General features: G+C 35.0%; 3 protein-coding genes and 2 long non-coding RNA genes across 10 annotated transcripts in view; 3 read left to right on the top strand and 2 right to left on the bottom strand.

The window, feature by feature from the left end:
* Positions 1-602: 602 nt before the first annotated feature.
* Positions 603-5986, top strand: LOC126867326 (venom serine protease Bi-VSP). 2 transcript variants are annotated; one of them, XM_050621717.1, is made up of 7 exons: positions 603-749; positions 1557-1642; positions 3818-4102; positions 4610-4912; positions 5030-5131; positions 5203-5354; positions 5682-5986. In XM_050621717.1, exons 2-7 carry the CDS (start codon positions 1561-1563, stop codon positions 5835-5837), a joined length of 1080 nt encoding a protein of 359 aa, XP_050477674.1. In that variant the 5' UTR covers positions 603-749; positions 1557-1560; the 3' UTR covers positions 5838-5986. The 2 variants fall into 2 exon arrangements, with proteins under 2 accessions (XP_050477674.1, XP_050477675.1); XM_050621718.1 differs by having other exon boundaries at positions 629-1077.
* On the bottom strand, positions 5855-8029 carry LOC126867370 (uncharacterized). Of its 3 annotated transcripts, XR_007690215.1 has the most exons (3): positions 7989-8029; positions 7883-7902; positions 5855-7810 (listed from the first exon to the last, which is right to left on the bottom strand). It is a non-coding gene; the product is annotated as an uncharacterized LOC126867370 (long non-coding RNA). The 3 variants fall into 3 exon arrangements; XR_007690214.1 differs by having other exon boundaries at positions 7883-8011; XR_007690216.1 differs by lacking the exon at positions 7989-8029 and having other exon boundaries at positions 5855-7462; positions 7883-7916.
* Positions 8030-8158: 129 nt separating this feature from the next.
* On the top strand, positions 8159-12033 carry LOC126867329 (inorganic pyrophosphatase). Of its 3 annotated transcripts, none has more exons than XM_050621724.1 (8): positions 8159-8309; positions 9716-9951; positions 10412-10498; positions 10573-10636; positions 10707-10769; positions 10848-11061; positions 11146-11255; positions 11334-11504. In XM_050621724.1, exons 1-8 carry the CDS (start codon positions 8270-8272, stop codon positions 11375-11377), a joined length of 858 nt encoding a protein of 285 aa, XP_050477681.1. In that variant the 5' UTR covers positions 8159-8269; the 3' UTR covers positions 11378-11504. The 3 variants fall into 3 exon arrangements, with proteins under 3 accessions (XP_050477681.1, XP_050477679.1, XP_050477680.1); XM_050621722.1 differs by lacking the exon at positions 8159-8309 and adding an exon at positions 8403-8860; XM_050621723.1 differs by lacking the exons at positions 8159-8309; positions 11334-11504 and adding exons at positions 8408-8860; positions 11511-12033.
* LOC126867388 (uncharacterized) lies at positions 11770-14226 on the bottom strand. Its single transcript, XR_007690240.1, has 2 exons — positions 13362-14226; positions 11770-13242 (listed from the first exon to the last, which is right to left on the bottom strand). It is a non-coding gene; the product is annotated as an uncharacterized LOC126867388 (long non-coding RNA).
* A 220-nt stretch (positions 14227-14446) lies between these two features.
* LOC126867317 (proteoglycan Cow) overlaps positions 14447-18972 on the top strand; it is a 236965-nt gene continuing 232439 nt past the window's right edge. The window contains exon 1 of the mRNA XM_050621709.1: positions 14447-14786. Within this exon, the coding sequence (XP_050477666.1) occupies positions 14685-14786 (102 nt within the window). The 5' untranslated portion in view covers positions 14447-14684. The remainder of the gene's footprint in view (positions 14787-18972) is intronic.

Here is an 18972-nt window from a genome sequence, read left to right on the forward strand (position 1 = left end):
AACTCCTAAATAATAAACAAGTGATAAAACCTGTTATAAATAATAAACCTTACCTGGAATAATCAAATCCTAACTAATCGAAAATAAAATAAGGCAAGCAATTCTTAATCTTTCAAGTAATTTTTCCGAAAACACAGAAAGATAGAGAAATTAAAAAGACGCAGCACAAAAATAGAAAAGTAAGAAGATTTAAATTCAAACAGCATGATTAAAACTTATATTGATGATGTACAGAATATATTAAAGATCTATTACGTTTATATGGAATATAAAGATTCCCAGAATGGCAACGAAATATTCCTTTACGTTTTTAATAATTCGTATATCCCCAGCTTTCTGAAAACTAGCTATGCAAATGCGTCCTAAATAACGTGTTATGCGGCACAGGCTTTTCAATTTATGATATAAATAATCTGATTATCGTGAACTATAACTAAGAATGTTTTGATTAATGGCATCGTAAGATATCCTCGATTCCCCGAATGTGGCAACAAAGGAAATTCCATCGAAATATTCGTAAGAAAATACGGAGCATCCATGGTAGGGATATAATAAAGAGGAGGTTGAATGCCGAAGAAGGGATAACGAAATGACAATCTCTCTCGAGTGCGTAAATACTATATACAAGGAGGTACCATATACTATTAGCGTATGATAGCGTCAGCGTGAAGTATCATTGTCGAAGCGTTACAAAATATTCGTAAAAGTGAGCATCGTTGACTGGCATCTCTCAGTTAGCCATCAAGTGTGTAAGTAGAATGTTCGTAAGATTTACCGTGATTGGTTTCTGATAATTTCGTGCCTACAGATCAATTACTTTTGAGTTCAATTAAAGTTGCACGTGCCACACGAGCAAGCAGTTTTTATCGTGCAAGTAACTTTTATGTGATGTGTTAAGTTTTTATTTCTGTTAGCACGTTAGTTTTATTTTATAAATTTTAGTACTGGGTTTATCGGCTTATAGTGTGCAACTAAATATACCGTATAATATACAATTGTAAGTGAAAGGACAAGGTGATGGTATAAATAGGTACTTGGAAGTCAGTACAATCGTATCTTTTTTCCAAGACTAGTCTGGTAAGTAGGAATCGAAACATAATAAGATTCGAAGTTATGTAGAGAATTTTGATATAAATCTCTGAATCTTCTTGTGTACGTATAGAAACGTGTTTTGATATTTACAAGTATCCAGATTTTTCTATTAAAAGTCATCTAAAATTATTGATTTCCCTATTTGTACTTCCTCTCTAAGTTCCTTGTAGTCATCTTACTAACTCAACAAAAATCAACGTTAATTTTACTAAGAGTACTATGCTGCTTTTTAGTAATTTGCACAAATGAAAGTTTCAGAGCGATGAATACGATCGTATTAAACTAAATAATTTTCAAAAGTGAAATTACACTGAAACGTATATCGATGATATTTGTCATTTCTACGATCTGTTTCGCTTGATCGTGCTTCTTTTCTGATGTAAATTCAATTTATAATACGAACTAAGTTTCCTTTATTATTATTAGTCCTGCGTCTTTTTAATTCGTCACTTCTTTTATTTCAGAACAATGACGGGCTCCAAGATGCTGTTCGGATGTTTGGCGTTAATTGCTTTTCTGCATCCATTAGTTCACGTGGCGTCAGCTCAAGGTTTGTACTTCGAGTTGTCTTTTTCCATGCACTTCAAATTCCAATACGATCTGGTCACCTGGCCTTCGTACAATTTCGAAATTTTACCTGTTTGGTAATCGTCAATGAAAAAAGAAGTTATGCGTGACCTCAACACATTAAAACAATTTTTATGATTTTTTATTTGCCGGTTGGTCAGGAAGTTAATGGAAAAATTTCACTTAACTATTCGCGTTAATTTCTTCGGTTTAACTTTTGGGAAATGCTTCGTTAGCTTCGGGAATATTCCAACGATTCGTTTTACGTACAAAATAAGCATGATAAATATTACATCACGGTAATGAAAACTATTGGCGTAATACCTAAGATAAAGATGCAGAGACATTCTTAGAATTTCTAATGACACCTTTATAGATTTCTCGTTTAATATCGCTACTACATTTGAATCACTTTTACCTAACGGTGTCACATAGTCTCGTTGGAAATTTGTCAAATTCCTTAAAATGATCACTGAAAATTTTCCTAAATTTCCAAGAATTTATTTATCACGAGGTAAAGAAAATGTGTATTAGAAAGATGAGATCGAAGGTTTACCATTTTTTCAATTATGGCGAACGCAATATGTAATCAATGAAAATTTTATATTTTCACGTTGAAAGTTTCTTCAGATAATTATTATCCAGATGATGACTAACTTTTACGAATTAATGCGTGTCTGTAGGATAATCCGGTAGACTTGATCCGCTTTTTATATCGAAAGTTGAGCAATCGGTGACGCGTTCTTATACACCGAACCGCGAAAAGCAAAATTTCATATGATCTCACCAATTTCGGATGTCAGTCAAATCAGTCAAATCAGTCAAATCAGTCAAATAATAAGTTCGTGTTAATATACACGTTCGATTTTTGAAAAGCTTGTTCAATTTAATAAGAGTCTTGGTAACAGGCTTATGTTCTTAGACCTAATTGGTTGTTTTCATTTACAAGTACCTCGTGTTAAAGTACTCATAAAATGACATTAAAATCAGAAAACTAATAACTGAAAGATTATCATTTTTCCTCTGTGGTAGTTTACATATAACATAATGCAACTAACATGTCACGATTAATGCAAAATAAATAAATTACTAATTTAGGCATTTTTTTAGTAATTTGTATAATCGTGAAACGAATTGGACTTTTTAAAGGCAAATATTAAAGGAAACATGGAATTGATGCCAAATCTATCACAAATATTATTTATACTACTTATTTGCGCAGTTTGAAGCGAATCAAATTGATGAAGGTTTCTTTGTTACATGTTAATTTACATTTTAAAAGACATAACAGGCACGCTAATTAGTTTGCTTAAGATACTTTCGAGATACCAAGTTAGACGCGTTTCCATGAAATCATATCAATTTTACCATGATATTTTTCTATCAAGCATGCAATTATAACCGTATCGTTGATTAGTGCATACAATTATCCATGTACATTCGTCTTTCCGAGTACCGCGCTTCAATATTGCTAATTTCAAATTCGTTCGGGAATGTAGCCTGTATCTTGCACAGGAAATTGCGCAACGAAGTTTACACAAAGGCAAATACGTATCCTTCGCTGTAGGTTCTGAGAAACCATCCGATGATAACATTACTTCATGAGAATTAACATAAGCGTTTTGAGCGTGGCAAGAATGTTTATGATTACGTTATTCCAAGGTTTTAAGATTTAACGTGCATGTAAAAGTAACGACACAAGAGAACATTATGCAGAAATTCACATTTGTATAATCCTCGAAGCCTTTTATTTAATATCTAATGAAGTTAAATATAATTCAAGGATATTCCAAAAATATACTACATGCTTATATGCCGATTTGCCATATGCTATATGATGATTTCATATTTTCTATTTTTGTATTGTCATCGTGCTAATAACTATGTCGTGCTAAACTTACGAAGACGAATGAAGTATCCGCAATGTAACTATATTGTTAATTCTAGGAGAAACACGTAATCCAATTGTATACGACGTGAACGAAGTATCAACAGTAACGGTTAATATTATGTAATATATATATACACATTATTATTACAAATTTTATTTAACAAGTTAATCAGAAAAGACGAATTAACTCGTCACTCTATTGTCAATTTCTTAGTTATAATAATTTCTTTTTTTATAAATGTATCATTTTAAAATTATTTGATCCAGAATGTACCACGCCGAACAATCAAACAGGCAAGTGTCTTGGCATCAGAGTATGTAAACCACTGCTGGAAATGCTGCAGACACAGGGCCAAGCAGCTGCCGATTTTCTGAGGCGATCAGTGTGCAAATACGAGAATAATAATCCGATCGTTTGTTGTCCGAACGAACAAAGCAGGGAGGACAGAGGAATTTTGGTAGAAAACGAGTATGGGCCTTTGCGTCCACCACAATGTGGTTTTAGCAACGTCTCTCATACCAGGGTGGTCGGTGGTAAACCAGCTGAACTTGGTACGTTTTACGTCTTTCTTTCCAATTAATAATAAGCGATTTGTTACGAAGCATGAACTTTGAAGACACTAAACAGCACATCAATGTACATTTCAATTAGACTGAATAATAATGCTATGATTTTATCGGTAGTAACTCTACTTATTAACTTGAATTATTTCTTTCTTTTATTTCATGTTAGGAAGAATATCTTTTTGCTTGAAATAAAAAATTGATATAGGAGTAATAATATGGATAGAGATCAAAAACTGTTAGGGCAGAAATTACACGTTTGAACTTTATAGTTCAGTATAGTTCAAATAGAAATTATATAGAATTATTTAATAACTTGCATTCCACTGGAATAAAAATTTAATTTCTGTCTTTATCAAATCTCTATTTGAGAGTATTGGTACGTATGTACTTATCGTCTGCTGTATGATCGAATATCGAATAGGTAATAATAGTTGTTACTCATTATGTGAGAAAAAATTATGTATATTCACAACTATGACTATTGCGTTTTAGGCGCTTGGCCATGGATTGCTGCATTAGGTTTTCATTATCCCAGAAACCCAGTTCTTGAACCACTATGGAAGTGCGGAGGTTCCCTGATATCGTCTAGGCATGTTTTAACCGCAGCACATTGTGCAGAAATCAATGAATTGTACGTGGTTCGTATCGGTGACTTAAATCTAGTACGAAATGACGACGGAGCGCATCCTGTTCAAATAGAAATCGAATCTAAAATAATACATCCTGATTATATTTCCGGGGTAACCAAACATGATATCGCCATTCTTAAATTGGTGGAGCAGGTGCAATTTTCAGGTAAGTCTTCAAATATTGTTAAGTTGCCTATATTTATTAGCATAAAATATGTTGAATTCTTTCTTATACTTTTCCTCATTCGTTTCGCTCACTATCACTTATTGCCTTATTTTTCAGAGTACGTATATCCCATTTGTCTTCCCGTAGAGGATAACCTTCGAAACAACAACTTCGAGCGCTATTACCCCTTCATTGCTGGATGGGGATCAGTAGGACATCGTAAGTGATACCAATTCTCCAATAAAATGAAATAGTTTCCGTCTTAAATACCTTTCTCATTTTCTTTGCAGATGGACCCGGTAGTGATGATTTAATGGAAGTACAAGTGCCAGTGGTTAGCAACACCGAATGCAAGAACTCTTATGCCAGATTTGCTACTGCACATGTCACTGATAACGTATTATGCGCCGGATACACTCAGGGCGGAAAGGATGCTTGTCAAGTAATTAAATAACAGCTTTACCATAAATTATACAATGTCTGAAAACACGTCTATTCGAATCAACATCAAATTGACGTCTTAAACATTAAGAATAATAGATAAACACAATTTAATAGTTTTGCCCATTTCTCACACGTCATTATGGTATTTAATCTAATTCCTTCTAATCTTAGTTTTTTTCAAAATACATATAACATATACATTAAAAATTGGAATATTTCAATACATAAATTAATAATAGATTATTACTGCATATAAGTATAATTTCAATATATTTCGATTGAAATATTTCAGTAACCTTGATTAAAAATGTAACGACCGTTTCAGGGTGACAGCGGGGGACCACTGATGCTACCAAAGAAATTCACCTTCTATCAAATAGGTGTTGTGTCTTATGGCTTTAAGTGCGCCGCAGCTGGATATCCTGGCGTTTACACTAGGGTCACATCGTACCTTGACTTCATTCTCCAAGCGATGCAATAATATGATATTACTGTTCCATAAATATCATTTTTCGTATACGAAAAGTAAAGTTAAATTTTCTTATTGTGGAGATAAGAGACAGCTCAAATTTATATTGCTTTGTACGTCAAGAATTATAACCTTAAAATGCATGTGATGTAACTTTGAAACGACACTAATTTCTTACGCACGTCAAATCTGCACAACTTAGATATGTAAAGGTTGTTTTCGCACGTTCGCGGGGAGACACGATCTCGAAGAAGCGCGCCAACGGGAGTCGTAAATTCCCGTTACGATTTGCTAATCGACGCCGCGAATCGTTCGATCCCTTATTTCTTTTGGGATAATAGTGTAATATCGAAAAATAAGGATAGAAATTTTTTTCCGATTACTTACAATTTATTAATATTAAACTGAATATACAGATATAAATTGGACAGAGAACGATATTTATTTAACGGAACTAAATGCAATACTCGTATCTATATCAAATAACTTTACAGTTATTTGATCACTCTCGTCACAACGAATCTAACACACACACACTCTCTCTCTAACAACTCTATCAATTCTCACGACTCTACTCTTCGACGACTCGAAACCTCTAACGACTCTACTCTTCGACAACTCGAAACCTCTAACGACTCTACTCTTCAACGACTCAATTAGCTCTGACTCTCGCAACACACTCGCTTTTCGACTCGCATACTCTGACCTCTCGGTCGTCCGCCCTTGAAACACGAAACCGTCCTTCTGCTCTAACGTTGTTTCTTGTTTTTCTCATATCTCTGTAAGAACTAGGTGACTTTAGTCACATAGGCGCTCTTAAATGTAAACGAACCACAGAAGGACGACGTACACGGTTTTTTTTCTATTTTCAACCGATCTCTAATTCAAATCTATTCTACGATATTACAATAGGGGTAGTTAAATTGAAGATAACGCTGCCACTAACAGGTTATTATATGTTTTCACAATCCAACAACTTCGGTGTAACACAAAATGAATGTAACACTGTATAGTAAGTTATAAATCCCGTTTATTCTAACAACTTGTAAAGAAGATAGTTACGCTGGTGCGTATGTATAAGATGAGTGAGTGACTGATTTTCGGGTGTAAACCCGGTCGAAGGATGTTGACTGTTCGAAGGATAGAAAATCAGTGATGTTCGGAGACGATGCTGTGACGGAGGAAAGCCAAGGATGGGTGTGTCTAGCGCACGGGACCATCGGATTTGTTGGTGACGATTTTGGCTAAGAGAGTGGGGGAAATAGGCTTCGTTGTTAATTGGTTAAACGAAGGTTGGTGGACTAGGAAGGGTCTTAGCCGCCCTCGATAGAAAGTGGTTAGTAGGAGGAAAGTTGCATCGTACGTTAGAAAAACTAACTTTCCCTTGTCAAGCCGTAGTAGACAATGGTCTTTAGAAATGATTCGGAAAATAGATGTTTGTTCGGTGTGAAGGACCTCGACTAGGAAATTCCTGAGATTTATGGAGGGTACTTGAGACTATTTTTTTTTTTTTTATTGAAATTACAATCAATTCTCGCGACTTGAGACTATTGAGGGTACGCAGTAAGTATCCGAAGACATCTGGTTGCCATCTTGTCCGCGGTGTGTGGCCCGGTCCAGGTAGAGTGTTACGCGACCTAACAAAGGTAATAAATGAACATTAATTAAATTTCTATTAATTTTGATAATAATAAATCAACTTTTGCAAAGTTTCTATAAATTTTCTTTCTGATATATCAAGAGCCTGATTAAATATTCCACGTAGAACGTATACTTCTTGTATGTACATACCAAATTTCGGAATAATCTAAAATACTTCATAAGATAGAGAGATTCTGGAAGTTCGGACACAGGGAGCGCATAAAAGACAAGATAAGTCTCCCATCTTCCAAAACTATTTTTTATTCGTTAAAATCTCTCTGTATATTCAGGCAATCACGTGCAGCCTCAAAGTTTTTATCACTTTGCAGTTAAATATTCCCTTTCTGCATTTTTAATTAGATGTAAGAGAACTTTCCATTGAGGTAAAGGTATAGTGAGAGATTACACATACTTACAAAACACTTTAATTCCCAAACTATAATGATAAATAAAAAAGTTTATACTGTTAAATCTGTTCGTATGTTATTGCATGTAGATACATGTGTACGTGACGTGCATTACTTTTGTATCGCCTTGAACGTTTCAATGTTCATAGGAAAACACTGTCATAGTTGATAAATCACTAAGGAGCTTTCACAATAATAGAGAATGTAGACACGTATGTAAGACATGTATGTTCATAGATACAAAAATGTACAGACGAGGCTGCGGTAACATATTTTTCTGTATTACGATCACCCGCAACCGACTTTTTTTTTGTCATTTTCAATGTTACCGACTGAGCGTAGAATAAGATTCTGACACTGGTGATAGTAGTAGGAATTAAAACTACATTTAAATAGATGATTAAGGGGCGGGATAATCAAAATATCATTGGACTAGGTGCGTTTGTACAGCTATCTATAACAATAAGTATTTTACGTTTAATGCATTAGAGATTATCTATGGACTATGACCACGAAAAATTCATTGATACTATTCACTACCGATTATCATTATATCTGATTCGCCGTTTAAAAGATCACAGATTGAAATTTCACATCTATTGTAGTCGATATTAATATCAATTTAGAGTGATATATAAGTAAAAAATATACCGCGATATTGTAAAACTTCTATTGAAATTGATCGCTACCATTCCATTGTCTTCGAGGTAAAAAAAATATTTTAGTGATAATAGATTAGCAGAACTTTATCACAAAAGAAATCCTGCTACGTAATATAGACGTTAGATGTCAGGATGTCGTTGATAACGTCGCACGTGTTACGTTGTCGCAGTTTAAATAAACTTGTTACTCCGTTCAGATTAGCAGTGACCGGTACTGTTAGTAAGTCACGATTGTGTTCTCTGTTTGAAAAATACGTAAGGAAAATGTCATACACCACGATCGAAAGGGGTGCACCGAACAGCACTGATTACAGAATATATTTCAGTAAGTATGGAATAACATAACCTTAAAGCTAAACCGTGATCTTTCGACTGTCTCAACGACCGTTAATATGTCGTCATCGGATACTTCACTAAAATTTTTGAACATATCATCGTACGACCTCGTGTTCTTCATAACATGACTCTTATATTTTGTATCATTTTCAACTTGAATATTGAAACTGCATATTTTAACACACTGAGTGTGGAACACGTTTCTTCGAACGTGTGTACATAACATGTTACTTTTTCGTACGCATTTTTTTCATCTTAATGTATGAAAAAACCAATGTTTTTCTGAACGTATTTACATTCTTAGAATAGGAGTTTCGTCATTTCAATAGGAACGAGTTCCGCGTAATATGAACGTGATATTTAGCTTTGGTGAAAGGATCGGATGCTTTCAGTGAGAGAAAAATATTCGGTTTCCTATTTGTCGCATATGTTTATAGTTCATTCCTATTTTTACTAGTGTTATTTCAATTCTATTTGATATTTTGATTATTGAAGGTGATCCGTTTGAAGGTACCTCAAGTTTGAGGTTTGCGCGTTCGTCTTCATTTTTTCAATACGTGTTGCGCAAAAAATTGTACGCTTGTCTATGATTTTTATTTATTATGTTATTACGTATGACGTAATTCCTCTGTTAAAATTGGAAAATCAAGTCTATCATCTTTTAATATCAGTTTAAATTCCCCCAATACTCCCTAGCGCATTTTATTTATATATATCAGATCCTTGTTTCTAAACTTTAATTTTTTTTACAGTATTTTTTTGAATACTTGCTCTTGTAAAAAGAAAATCAGATTTATGAAGAAATATATTTCTATATACAAGTTATGTGCTATATGTATTATAGGAAATGATACTGGCCCAATTTCACCCATGCATGACATTCCACTTTATGCTGATGAAGCTAATAAAATAGTGAATATGGTTGTTGAGATACCAAGATGGACAAATGCAAAGATGGAGATCAATCTTAAAGAAACATTAAATCCTATCAAGCAAGATGTTAAAAAGGGCAAATTGAGATACGTTGCCAACTGTTTTCCTCATCATGGATATATATGGAACTATGGGGCTTTACCACAGGTAGTTTAATCCTCTGATGAAACTATTATCAAAGTATTAGGTTATCAATGTGAGGAATTAGAGTACAAAGAGATTTGTAATTACAATATGATAAAGATGATACATTTCCCCTTCTGTGACATTCTCTAATGGTTATAAAATGATATCATCAATTTTATTAGCTCTAATCTGAAGTAAAATGAATGATGATTGCGTGGTGTAGACATATATACATTTTTCTATCCATGCACATTCACTCAAGTGTGTGAACAATGTCTTATCATAGCTTATGTAAACTCTTAGTCTGGGTTCAAGACCATATTATCTGTAGTGGTTATTGTACAATGCTCAATTTTTCTCTATTTAGTTTTATATATACTCTCTATTAACTTTTTCTCTTTTATTTAAATATTTTGATAAATAAATTTGTAAGGCATTTTGCAATATAAAATAGTCACAAGAAATAATGCTTTTTAAACAGACATGGGAAAATCCAGACGTCATGGATAAAGCTACTGAGTGTAAAGGAGATAATGATCCCATTGATGTCCTTGAAATAGGATATAGGGTAAGGAATTTTTCTCAAAAGTCAATTAATGAGAAATTTTACTTTGCACTTAATAAAATGCTTCTTGTCATTAGATTGCCAAAAGAGGAGAGATCTTGAAGGTAAAAATTTTGGGTTGTGTTGCTCTCATTGATGAAGGTGTGTAATATTGAATAAATAATTAAGAATTATTTTTTCAGATATGTTATCTTATTTTTACTAATTTTAGGTGAAACTGATTGGAAGATTATTGTTATCGATGTCAATGACCCCTTGGCAGATCAAATGAATGGTAAGATTAAGATTCTACAGCTGATGATTAGATTAATCATACTCTGATTTATTTAGCAATTTATGATATTTTTTACAGATGTATCTGATATCGAAAAGCTTTATCCTGGTCTAATGAAAGCTACAATTGAATGGTTCAAGATTTATAAGATACCAGATGGTAAACCAGAGAATCAATTTGCATTTAATGGGGAGGCAAAACCAAGAGACTTTGCTTTGCATATAGTAGATGAAGTAAATCAACATTGGCAGAATCTCATTAAACGAGAAGCTCCTGCAGGAGGAATTGCATGGTTTGTAAATTCCCCAAATATTTTATTCGAACAAAAATATTCATTTCAGACATTAAATTACACAAATAAAAACAATTTGCACAGCACTAATACAACCGTGATAGGCAGTCCCTTCAAAATAACTCCAGAGGCTGCAGAAGAAATACTGGAGAAGGCTCCAGGAACATTGGAGGCTCAAGCAATAGATCCGATTGGTAAGTTACAAATATTCGTTTGTTTGTGTCAATTATTTAATTAACTTCAAATAACACGCAGCCTTGATTTATTTACAGTTAATAAATTTTACTTCATTGAACTACTACAACATAAATTATAAACACATTCAAGATATTAATTCTAAAAAAGTTTCGTTATTTACTTATTCTCTATATGTGTTGTTGATTGTTATATGTATTGTATACATTGATATTAAATGATTGCTATTAAAATATTTTGCTATTTGATTTCAGTCGATAAATGGCATTACGTGCATCTTAAGTGAGAGTAAAGGGGTATTCTCACATCAATACATCTGTTGATGCTTACATACACTTGCTTGTTTTTATGGCACATAATGGAATACCGCGTATTGCTCCCACACCATAAGTTGTAATACATTCGATAGTTATAGATAGTATTTAAATGTTATTGCATGTGCTTACAGTACCGAAACAAGTAACTTATACGCGCAGTCAAACATACATATATCTTATTATTTATTTTAATACGTTTGTAATTATCAAATTGGAAAGTATGTGTACAAAGTTCCTTAAGTATTTTTTGTTTTGCATTGAAATATTCTTGTTACTGTACTGTACGTACATATAGATGTAATGGGCAGGAGGAATTAAATATACTCTTGTTAAAGGTTGTGACACGGCTTTTCATAGATATTCAGGAATAAGGTATTCTAAGCCAATAAACTTATTTTTCACCCACAATTTGTTATATCACAGATCCAATGTGATACAATAAATTAGTTTGCGACTTAAATTTCATATTTTCTATGAAAGATCTTAAACCCTGTACACCTATTTCCTACTTCCGAAAATATAAAAAAAAAAAAAAAAAAGAAAAGAAATGAACGAAGAGACTATATTGTGAAAATTTACATAATTACCTTGAAATCTATACTTAGATTAATAGATTTAAAAAATCGATGACTAATCAGCTGAGTTGGAATTAAATTACTGATATATCTAATAAAGGCACAAATGCTATTAATTATAAAGAGAATCTTACTTATACTGTGTGATCGTGTCGAAGATGCGTGTTTAGTTACTACATTCCGCGATGAAGTAGTCTCTGAGGAGACATTTGAGTCTGTTTCGTAGTATACTAAACATATGAGCCGCGAGGAATATACATCGTTCTGCAGGACACACATCTCCGAACCGGGGAGACGAATTGGCCCTTTGGTACAATAAATTCCTAAGAGAAGCGAGATCTAACATCGAAGTGAGGAATCGAACCATCTCAAATATTAAAAGCAATTTTAAACCAAGTTATCTCATCTATCAATAATACATACAGAATTTCACAATTTTAATATCTAAATCTCTTTAAACTTCTCTAAAGATAAAAAAAAAGATAAAAAATTTCATTAACATTTCATAGAGAAAAATGAATAGGTATAGAATTGTACAATATTATAGTTCTTTGTTATAACTTCAATCTCTTATTCAAAAGTGTTGGTGTAAATGTAAAGAGTATGAAAGATGAGATGGGTAAATAAGCAAGCATATATTGTACTATGGTTATTGTAAACCAAGCCTTATTTCTTCATCGTGAGGGCAAAGTTAAATAAATATCAAAAAGAAATATTAATCAAGTAATATCGTAATCCCGAGATTCCGCTGTAGCAAATAGCGGTTAACGTAGCAAGACAGCCGGAAAGAAGGCAATATTTAACAAATATGTATAAAGTAGCGACCCCTTCGAGTTGGTTTAGTAACATCTCCCCCTTTGTATTTCCCGGTGATGCGATCTATTTTATAGAGATGTCTGCGCGACGTTGTCTTCCTGGTTTCTACTCTCACGGGAAGTGTCCGTGCACTTCCACCCGAGGAAAATAGCTCAGCAGCCAGGGAAGTGGGCGGGGGTTAAGATATAGTCCAGGTTGCACGGTAAGAAAATAGTAAGACAAATTGCCACGACAACTTTTCACTCGAAATACAGGCCTGCTTTTATGTCTCTAAGTACCTTCAAAGAAAGGATGAAACTTAACGAAATGATAGAAAGTACCTGCCACTTGTATCCCGCGTTACTAAAATCTTGAACGTAACTCCAGAAAGTATAGCCACCATAACGTAGATACACACCATTCTACTATTAACTTTCCTTTAAAAGCTCAATAATGGTAACGATTTAATTTTACGGCGTCGATTTTGAGGCGTTTCAGAAATTCGTCGCGCGATTTCACTCAATTGACAAATAATTTAACTGTTGTTCTCCGATAGGTTGTCCATCTCGACTTTTCATTCCCACCCTTCCGATTCCTTCCCGCCATTTTTTGTATCAGTTCGAACGACAGATGTAATAATCGATGTCAATCATCGTCAAATCTAATTCCTTCCACAAATTGTTTATAACATCTAATTTCAAGCATTAATCTAGAAAGTAATGGAAGTAACTAGATTTATTTATAGCCGGATCATTTATTACGGAACTTTTAATTCCACAATTTTGAAAACGAAAAAGGTGTTTCCATCTTCAGATCATTTTCAGGTAATACGTACATATTCTTTTCTCGCCCTATTAAATCTCCATTTCCAAATAATACAACAAAACCCCTAAGGATTTTAGCGAATATCGGTTCGACTCCTATCAAAACACGATACGTCATCGAACGTAATGAAACCTCGAGCAACGAGGTGTCGAGTTAAGGAGATTCTGGTTTAGAATCACTCGTCAAAGAGTCTCTAATCTGATGCGGGTTCAAGAAGAAAGTACATAAGAGGAAAGAAAATAAAAAGAAAGAAAACGGTACAAAGAAAAAAAAAAGAAAGGAGAATCTTGCCAGGTCAGTTTGGACGAGTATCCGATGCTGGATGGGGACTGGATTCTTTCTTGGTGCCCTCCTGCCGAATTCCCCGCGCCCTTTTTTTCTCTTGTCAACTCACTGGCGATACCGGCTAGGTGAACCGAGAGAGCAAGTGGAGGTATTGACTGGCGCAGTGTACCACGCGCTCGCGCGAATCTTGCTACCGGAGACTCGCTGAGGTAGACGTAGCTGTACCGTAGCTCGTGGAAAAGGAACAGAGTGAGAAGGGTAGTCCCGCTTATATAGGTAACCGCCCGCAGCCCCCAGCGTCCCTCTCCGACATTCGCCGGAATCCGACCAATAGGCGGCCACGCGTCTGTGGTAGTGCGGCGTCGCCTCAACTCAGCTCGCGCAGTCACAACTCGTTCGACCGTCGAACTGTACGCTTCCGCTTAGCGGGATACACGGGTAACACAGAACGTGTTGGAGTTTACGTGCGCGCCTTTTCAACGTCGTTTTCCTGTCATCGTTTCGCGGACAGATTCTATTGTTCTTAGTTGTCGAATCGTGTGACGGTGCACGTGTTTTGCGGGAATTTGCGCGGCGTCTCCTCGTTTCGTTGGTTCACGGTGGACGGTGCTCTCCCGCGGGATCAAGAGCCATGCGATTTTCCTGGATGTTCGTGGCCACGATGCTACTGGTTCTAGTCAGCGAGGCGAGGTGCAAACGAAAATTCGACGGAGATTTTGAGTTCGCCGAAGAGGTAAGTTCAATCATAGTTATTTACGATTGTACGACGTTTCTTGGTTGCCCTTGTCGCGCAACGACCGCCACCGGCTAGCTGACATGTCACGTCGCGTTTTGGAGATCCGACAAGCGCATTAATACACTGCATAGTGGGCCATATAGCAGTTCTAGTAAATAAATAATGAAATCGATCAGGGGCGTATTCCTGTGCTTCTTATTTGTAACTTATTTATGCGTTTTTGGAGAATATACGGGTGCAAAAATTTACAGAATGCACATGACATTGTCAGTGGACAAAACAAAGTTTTATTTACATTCTATTCTTTTAGTTATGTTCATAGAAATATAAAATTACATAAACATCCACAGTCTATTACGAAGAACATAGAAAGTGATGTTTATACTTGTGAAAAGTACAATATTCGAAACAAAAATAATTTTATTCAGTAATAGCTTAAATTTATTTTTTACCACTCAATGGAAAAGGCGCGATGGGTTGAAAAACAACCAGTGCTGGTTCTTGTTTCCGTGTAATGATTCGAAACGGAAAAGCATAATCGTGAATCTATTGAGTCTCTGTTGTTTGAATCCGTGTTGCGTGTTGTTTACGCGATATGCTTTGTTTTATTAGTGGAACAGAAGTCGCGGTAAAACGATTCTTATTGGAACGCGTCGGTTGGCTGTCGTTCGTTTATCGATAGGACGAAGATCGAACTCGCGATTCTCTAGCGAAGTGGTTATGTTTTTCGCGAAGTTAGTCATAAGATGTAACGGGACAGTTTGAAAAGTTCGATCGAATTTGTTAGTTAGTGTCGCCAAGGATACAATTCCTGTAAAACGACCGTCGAAGGTTGAACACATCGTAAAGCTGTCGCTGAATGAAATAATACGTTGTTTTTGTTTTCATCTCGCGGTTCAGGTATGTCTTATGGTTTGTTTTTCAACTCATTATCCATCGAATGTGAATACAATCTTTCGATTCTTAAACCGAGCAAATTTATAACAAGGTATCGAGGATTCAACGAACAGTAAATTGTTTGTTATTTTTCGTTTATATGTATATAAAGACCACAGGTATAAAATATGATCGTCTTTTAGGGGGGAGCAATTTAAAAATTCAATATGTCGTCAATCAATCTCATCTTCTAATTCGATTCTGGGATTGAATATGTGTTTTTTTTTTAGCTTTTTGAACATTTCAGAAATATTAATAACATTGCTTGTGCGGATTAATATTGATATAGCTAAACTAACATAAGAATTATAGTAGTATTATTCGTTTCTTACAAAATATTGTGAATTTATCATCTATTCTCAAAGATTTATATCTTTCATTTCATTTCGTTTCATATCGAAATACTTCTCTTTATTTTTTTCGTGCATGGTCTTCACATATTCATAACGAAATATAATTGGCGGCAACCTTCTTTAACAGCGTCCATAAAATACACATTTATAATCGCAGTTCATTAGGTGGCTAGAGAGCACGCAATGCAGCCACTTTTACTTTCACGTAACTGGATCAGTGGTCTAATGCGAGTTATAGGTCCAATTGTTTATTTTTTTCCTGGACCGTGGCGTGGTCGCTTTCTATACGTCCGATCTCGGTTAGATAAACATCATGATAGCAAATAATTATGCATGTATAATATACGCGCGTGCATAAGCACGTACATCTTTCATTACGCATAGTGTTTCCATGGTGCGTGCACCATATGCCATTGAGCACATGTAAATCTTTTAGAGTACTAGCCCGAAGTGTGCTTTCGACTGCAATGCAGTGAGTCGAGTAACAAAGACAAAGAAAGAAACACCGTGTAACTTAGCTCTTGCTACGTCTTTTTTATTTTACGTACGAACGATTGTATCGCTGGCTCGCTAGGCGAGTGACACGTTTTACAAATCGTCAATTGTCAGATGTTTGTATAAATTGACACTGGAAGCGAGCTACTTATGAGGATGATAATGTTATAATTATTCGATAATAGAATTATACCGTTTAATGAAAATGTGATCATTCAATGTAGGATTGCTTTAATATATTTCTAGATTGTGAAATCCGAAGCCAATTAATTAAATTGTAAAAGATAGAAAACATTTCCAGCACTAAATAATTGAGTAACCAATAATTCTCTATTTTCAATTTTCTATTGCAAATCAATGTCTGGAGAAGTTCACTTTTTTTACGTTGTATCATATCGCTCTTCTATAGCGAATTGACGTTATCAATGTAGCAAGAAGTTCGTATTGCAACTATAGAATTATTTATACCGTGTAAGGTCAACTATTTTTCACATTTGAGTACCGCCTATGTGCTGCGGAACATTCCATGCAGGATGTATCTTTATCGACGAAGTCCACGTTAGGGATGAACTTAGAACGCCATATTTGATTTTCTACACGTCCAAACAACGAATCCTATCAACGAATCATATATATTCAATTGAAACTTCCTTCTTTCAATATTTCCACGCGATAGAAGCATAAATGCGCCATTTCTGTTGATCATTGCAGGAAATAATATAATGGGATTAAACTGCGCGTTCGGCGAGGTACTTCGAACGTCAACAAATAGGAAAACTTTTTTTTGGTTATTTACTCGTATCATATTACGCTGCGTTTTAGGCTCACGCTTCTGGCCTTGGTTTCAAGATGTAAACACTCCAAGACACATGGACACATTCGCAGGATCGTTTCGTGTTGCGCGGCCATCGTTTAATATCCGCAACTCGAAGGAATTGGAAAACAAGGTCAGGAACAGAGACTGCACGTGTGCATTTATCTTTCCGCGGGACTGGGCCAGTTAGCATTATTGTTGTTGAGCCTCGGATCCGAAAAAGGTTCGTTTCATTGCGCGCGCGAGCTTAATATCGCGCGCACTTTAAATTTCTGAAGCGGCATTTTGAACGGCGTGGCTCTGCCCCAATTTTTCCCATTGCTATAACGTTATAACTCTCTGTACCCGGTGCTGGCTGTATGCACCACCCACCGACACTTGACCCTCTTATCTTTTCTTCTTTACAATCCGCATCGCCATTTTTCGACTCGCGAGCAACGCGCGCGCGAACACGCGTCACGCATCGCCTGCCCTCCGTGAGAAACTGTTGAACCACTTACCAATAACGCCTCGCTTTCACGATAATTGCGTTTTTTTCCCCCGTTGCTTCCCCCTCGTTACCTCGCGAGCAACTCGCGTTTTCCACGTTAGGCGGGCAAATACTGCATTTCCGTTCGTGGGAATGCTGCAGAATGCTATATAAAGCAGTCGGTTATTAGAGTTAGGTATTTTTTGATTGTTCGAACCTCTCAGAAATCACATCGATCAACTTGCGACTTATTTCTTGTGAATTTCACAATTATTTTATCTAGGAACGTAATTGGTATAGGACTTCTTCAGAAACAACTGATTTATTTCTGTAAATTTATTTATCCTAATTTTTGAAAAGTGTATCAAGCTTCTCTTGCAATTTAGTCTGCAATTTATGAAGTCGATCGATGTGACTTTTGAATGGTTAAATTTACCTTGAGCATTAGGTATTTACTGGAAGGTAAAATTAATTATCTAATGATTTAGGGTAATTAAGGTTGATTGCTTCTGGATTTAAGGTAATTTTGAGAGATACGAATTTCGTTTCTAAATATGTTTCTAAATGTTTTGAAGGTATCGATATTTATTTGTTATGCATAGCTGATTATATTAACTAACGATTTTTATGAACTCGAGCTTCCATAGATTATACTACTAAAATACCTAGACCTATATCTTATAGAAGATGTATTCTCACTTGTATTTTGTTACAAGCGAATTGAATTATTTTCATTAAAATTTTGAGGGATTAAATTTTCACGTAATTGGATGTAAAGTTAAAACTAAATTGCAATAAATATAAAAATAAAAAATTAATATATAAATATAAAAATATAAAATAAATATAAAAATTCTTGAAAGGTGAGTACGTAAAACTAGACCCATCCACTACTTACAGAGCAGAGCACTCTTTGCCAAATTAGTTGTTTGGCTGAATCGCAACAATTTTTTAACGATTCTACCAACACACAGATAGATACAGATATCTATGATCCAGCTAATTATGCTGATACAAATTTCGTTTCTGTTTATTCAGACAATACACTGGCTAAAGCGTAACCGGTTGGAACGGCCCTGGTCTCTAATTAGAAGAAGTCTGTATTTCATCGTGTTT

The sequence above is a fragment of the Bombus huntii genome, chromosome 7, assembly GCF_024542735.1.
Source record: "Bombus huntii isolate Logan2020A chromosome 7, iyBomHunt1.1, whole genome shotgun sequence".
NCBI classification, from domain to species: domain Eukaryota; kingdom Metazoa; phylum Arthropoda; class Insecta; order Hymenoptera; family Apidae; genus Bombus; species Bombus huntii.

What these genes read in the sequence shown, in the direction of transcription:
- LOC126867326 (XM_050621717.1), top strand. Translation starts at nt 1,561, where the DNA reads ATGACGGGCTCCAAGATGCTGTTCGGATGTTTGGCGTTAATTGCTTTT. An exon ending in TCACGTGGCGTCAGCTCAAG is followed by an intron (nt 1,643 to 3,817) that starts GTTTGTACTTCG and finishes TATTTGATCCAG; the next exon opens with AATGTACCACGCCGAACAAT. An exon ending in TGGTAAACCAGCTGAACTTG is followed by an intron (nt 4,103 to 4,609) that starts GTACGTTTTACG and finishes ATTGCGTTTTAG; the next exon opens with GCGCTTGGCCATGGATTGCT.
- LOC126867329 (XM_050621722.1), top strand. Translation starts at nt 8,668, where the DNA reads ATGTCGTTGATAACGTCGCACGTGTTACGTTGTCGCAGTTTAAATAAA. An exon ending in ACTATGGGGCTTTACCACAG is followed by an intron (nt 9,952 to 10,411) that starts GTAGTTTAATCC and finishes CTTTTTAAACAG; the next exon opens with ACATGGGAAAATCCAGACGT. An exon ending in TGTTGCTCTCATTGATGAAG is followed by an intron (nt 10,637 to 10,706) that starts GTGTGTAATATT and finishes TACTAATTTTAG; the next exon opens with GTGAAACTGATTGGAAGATT.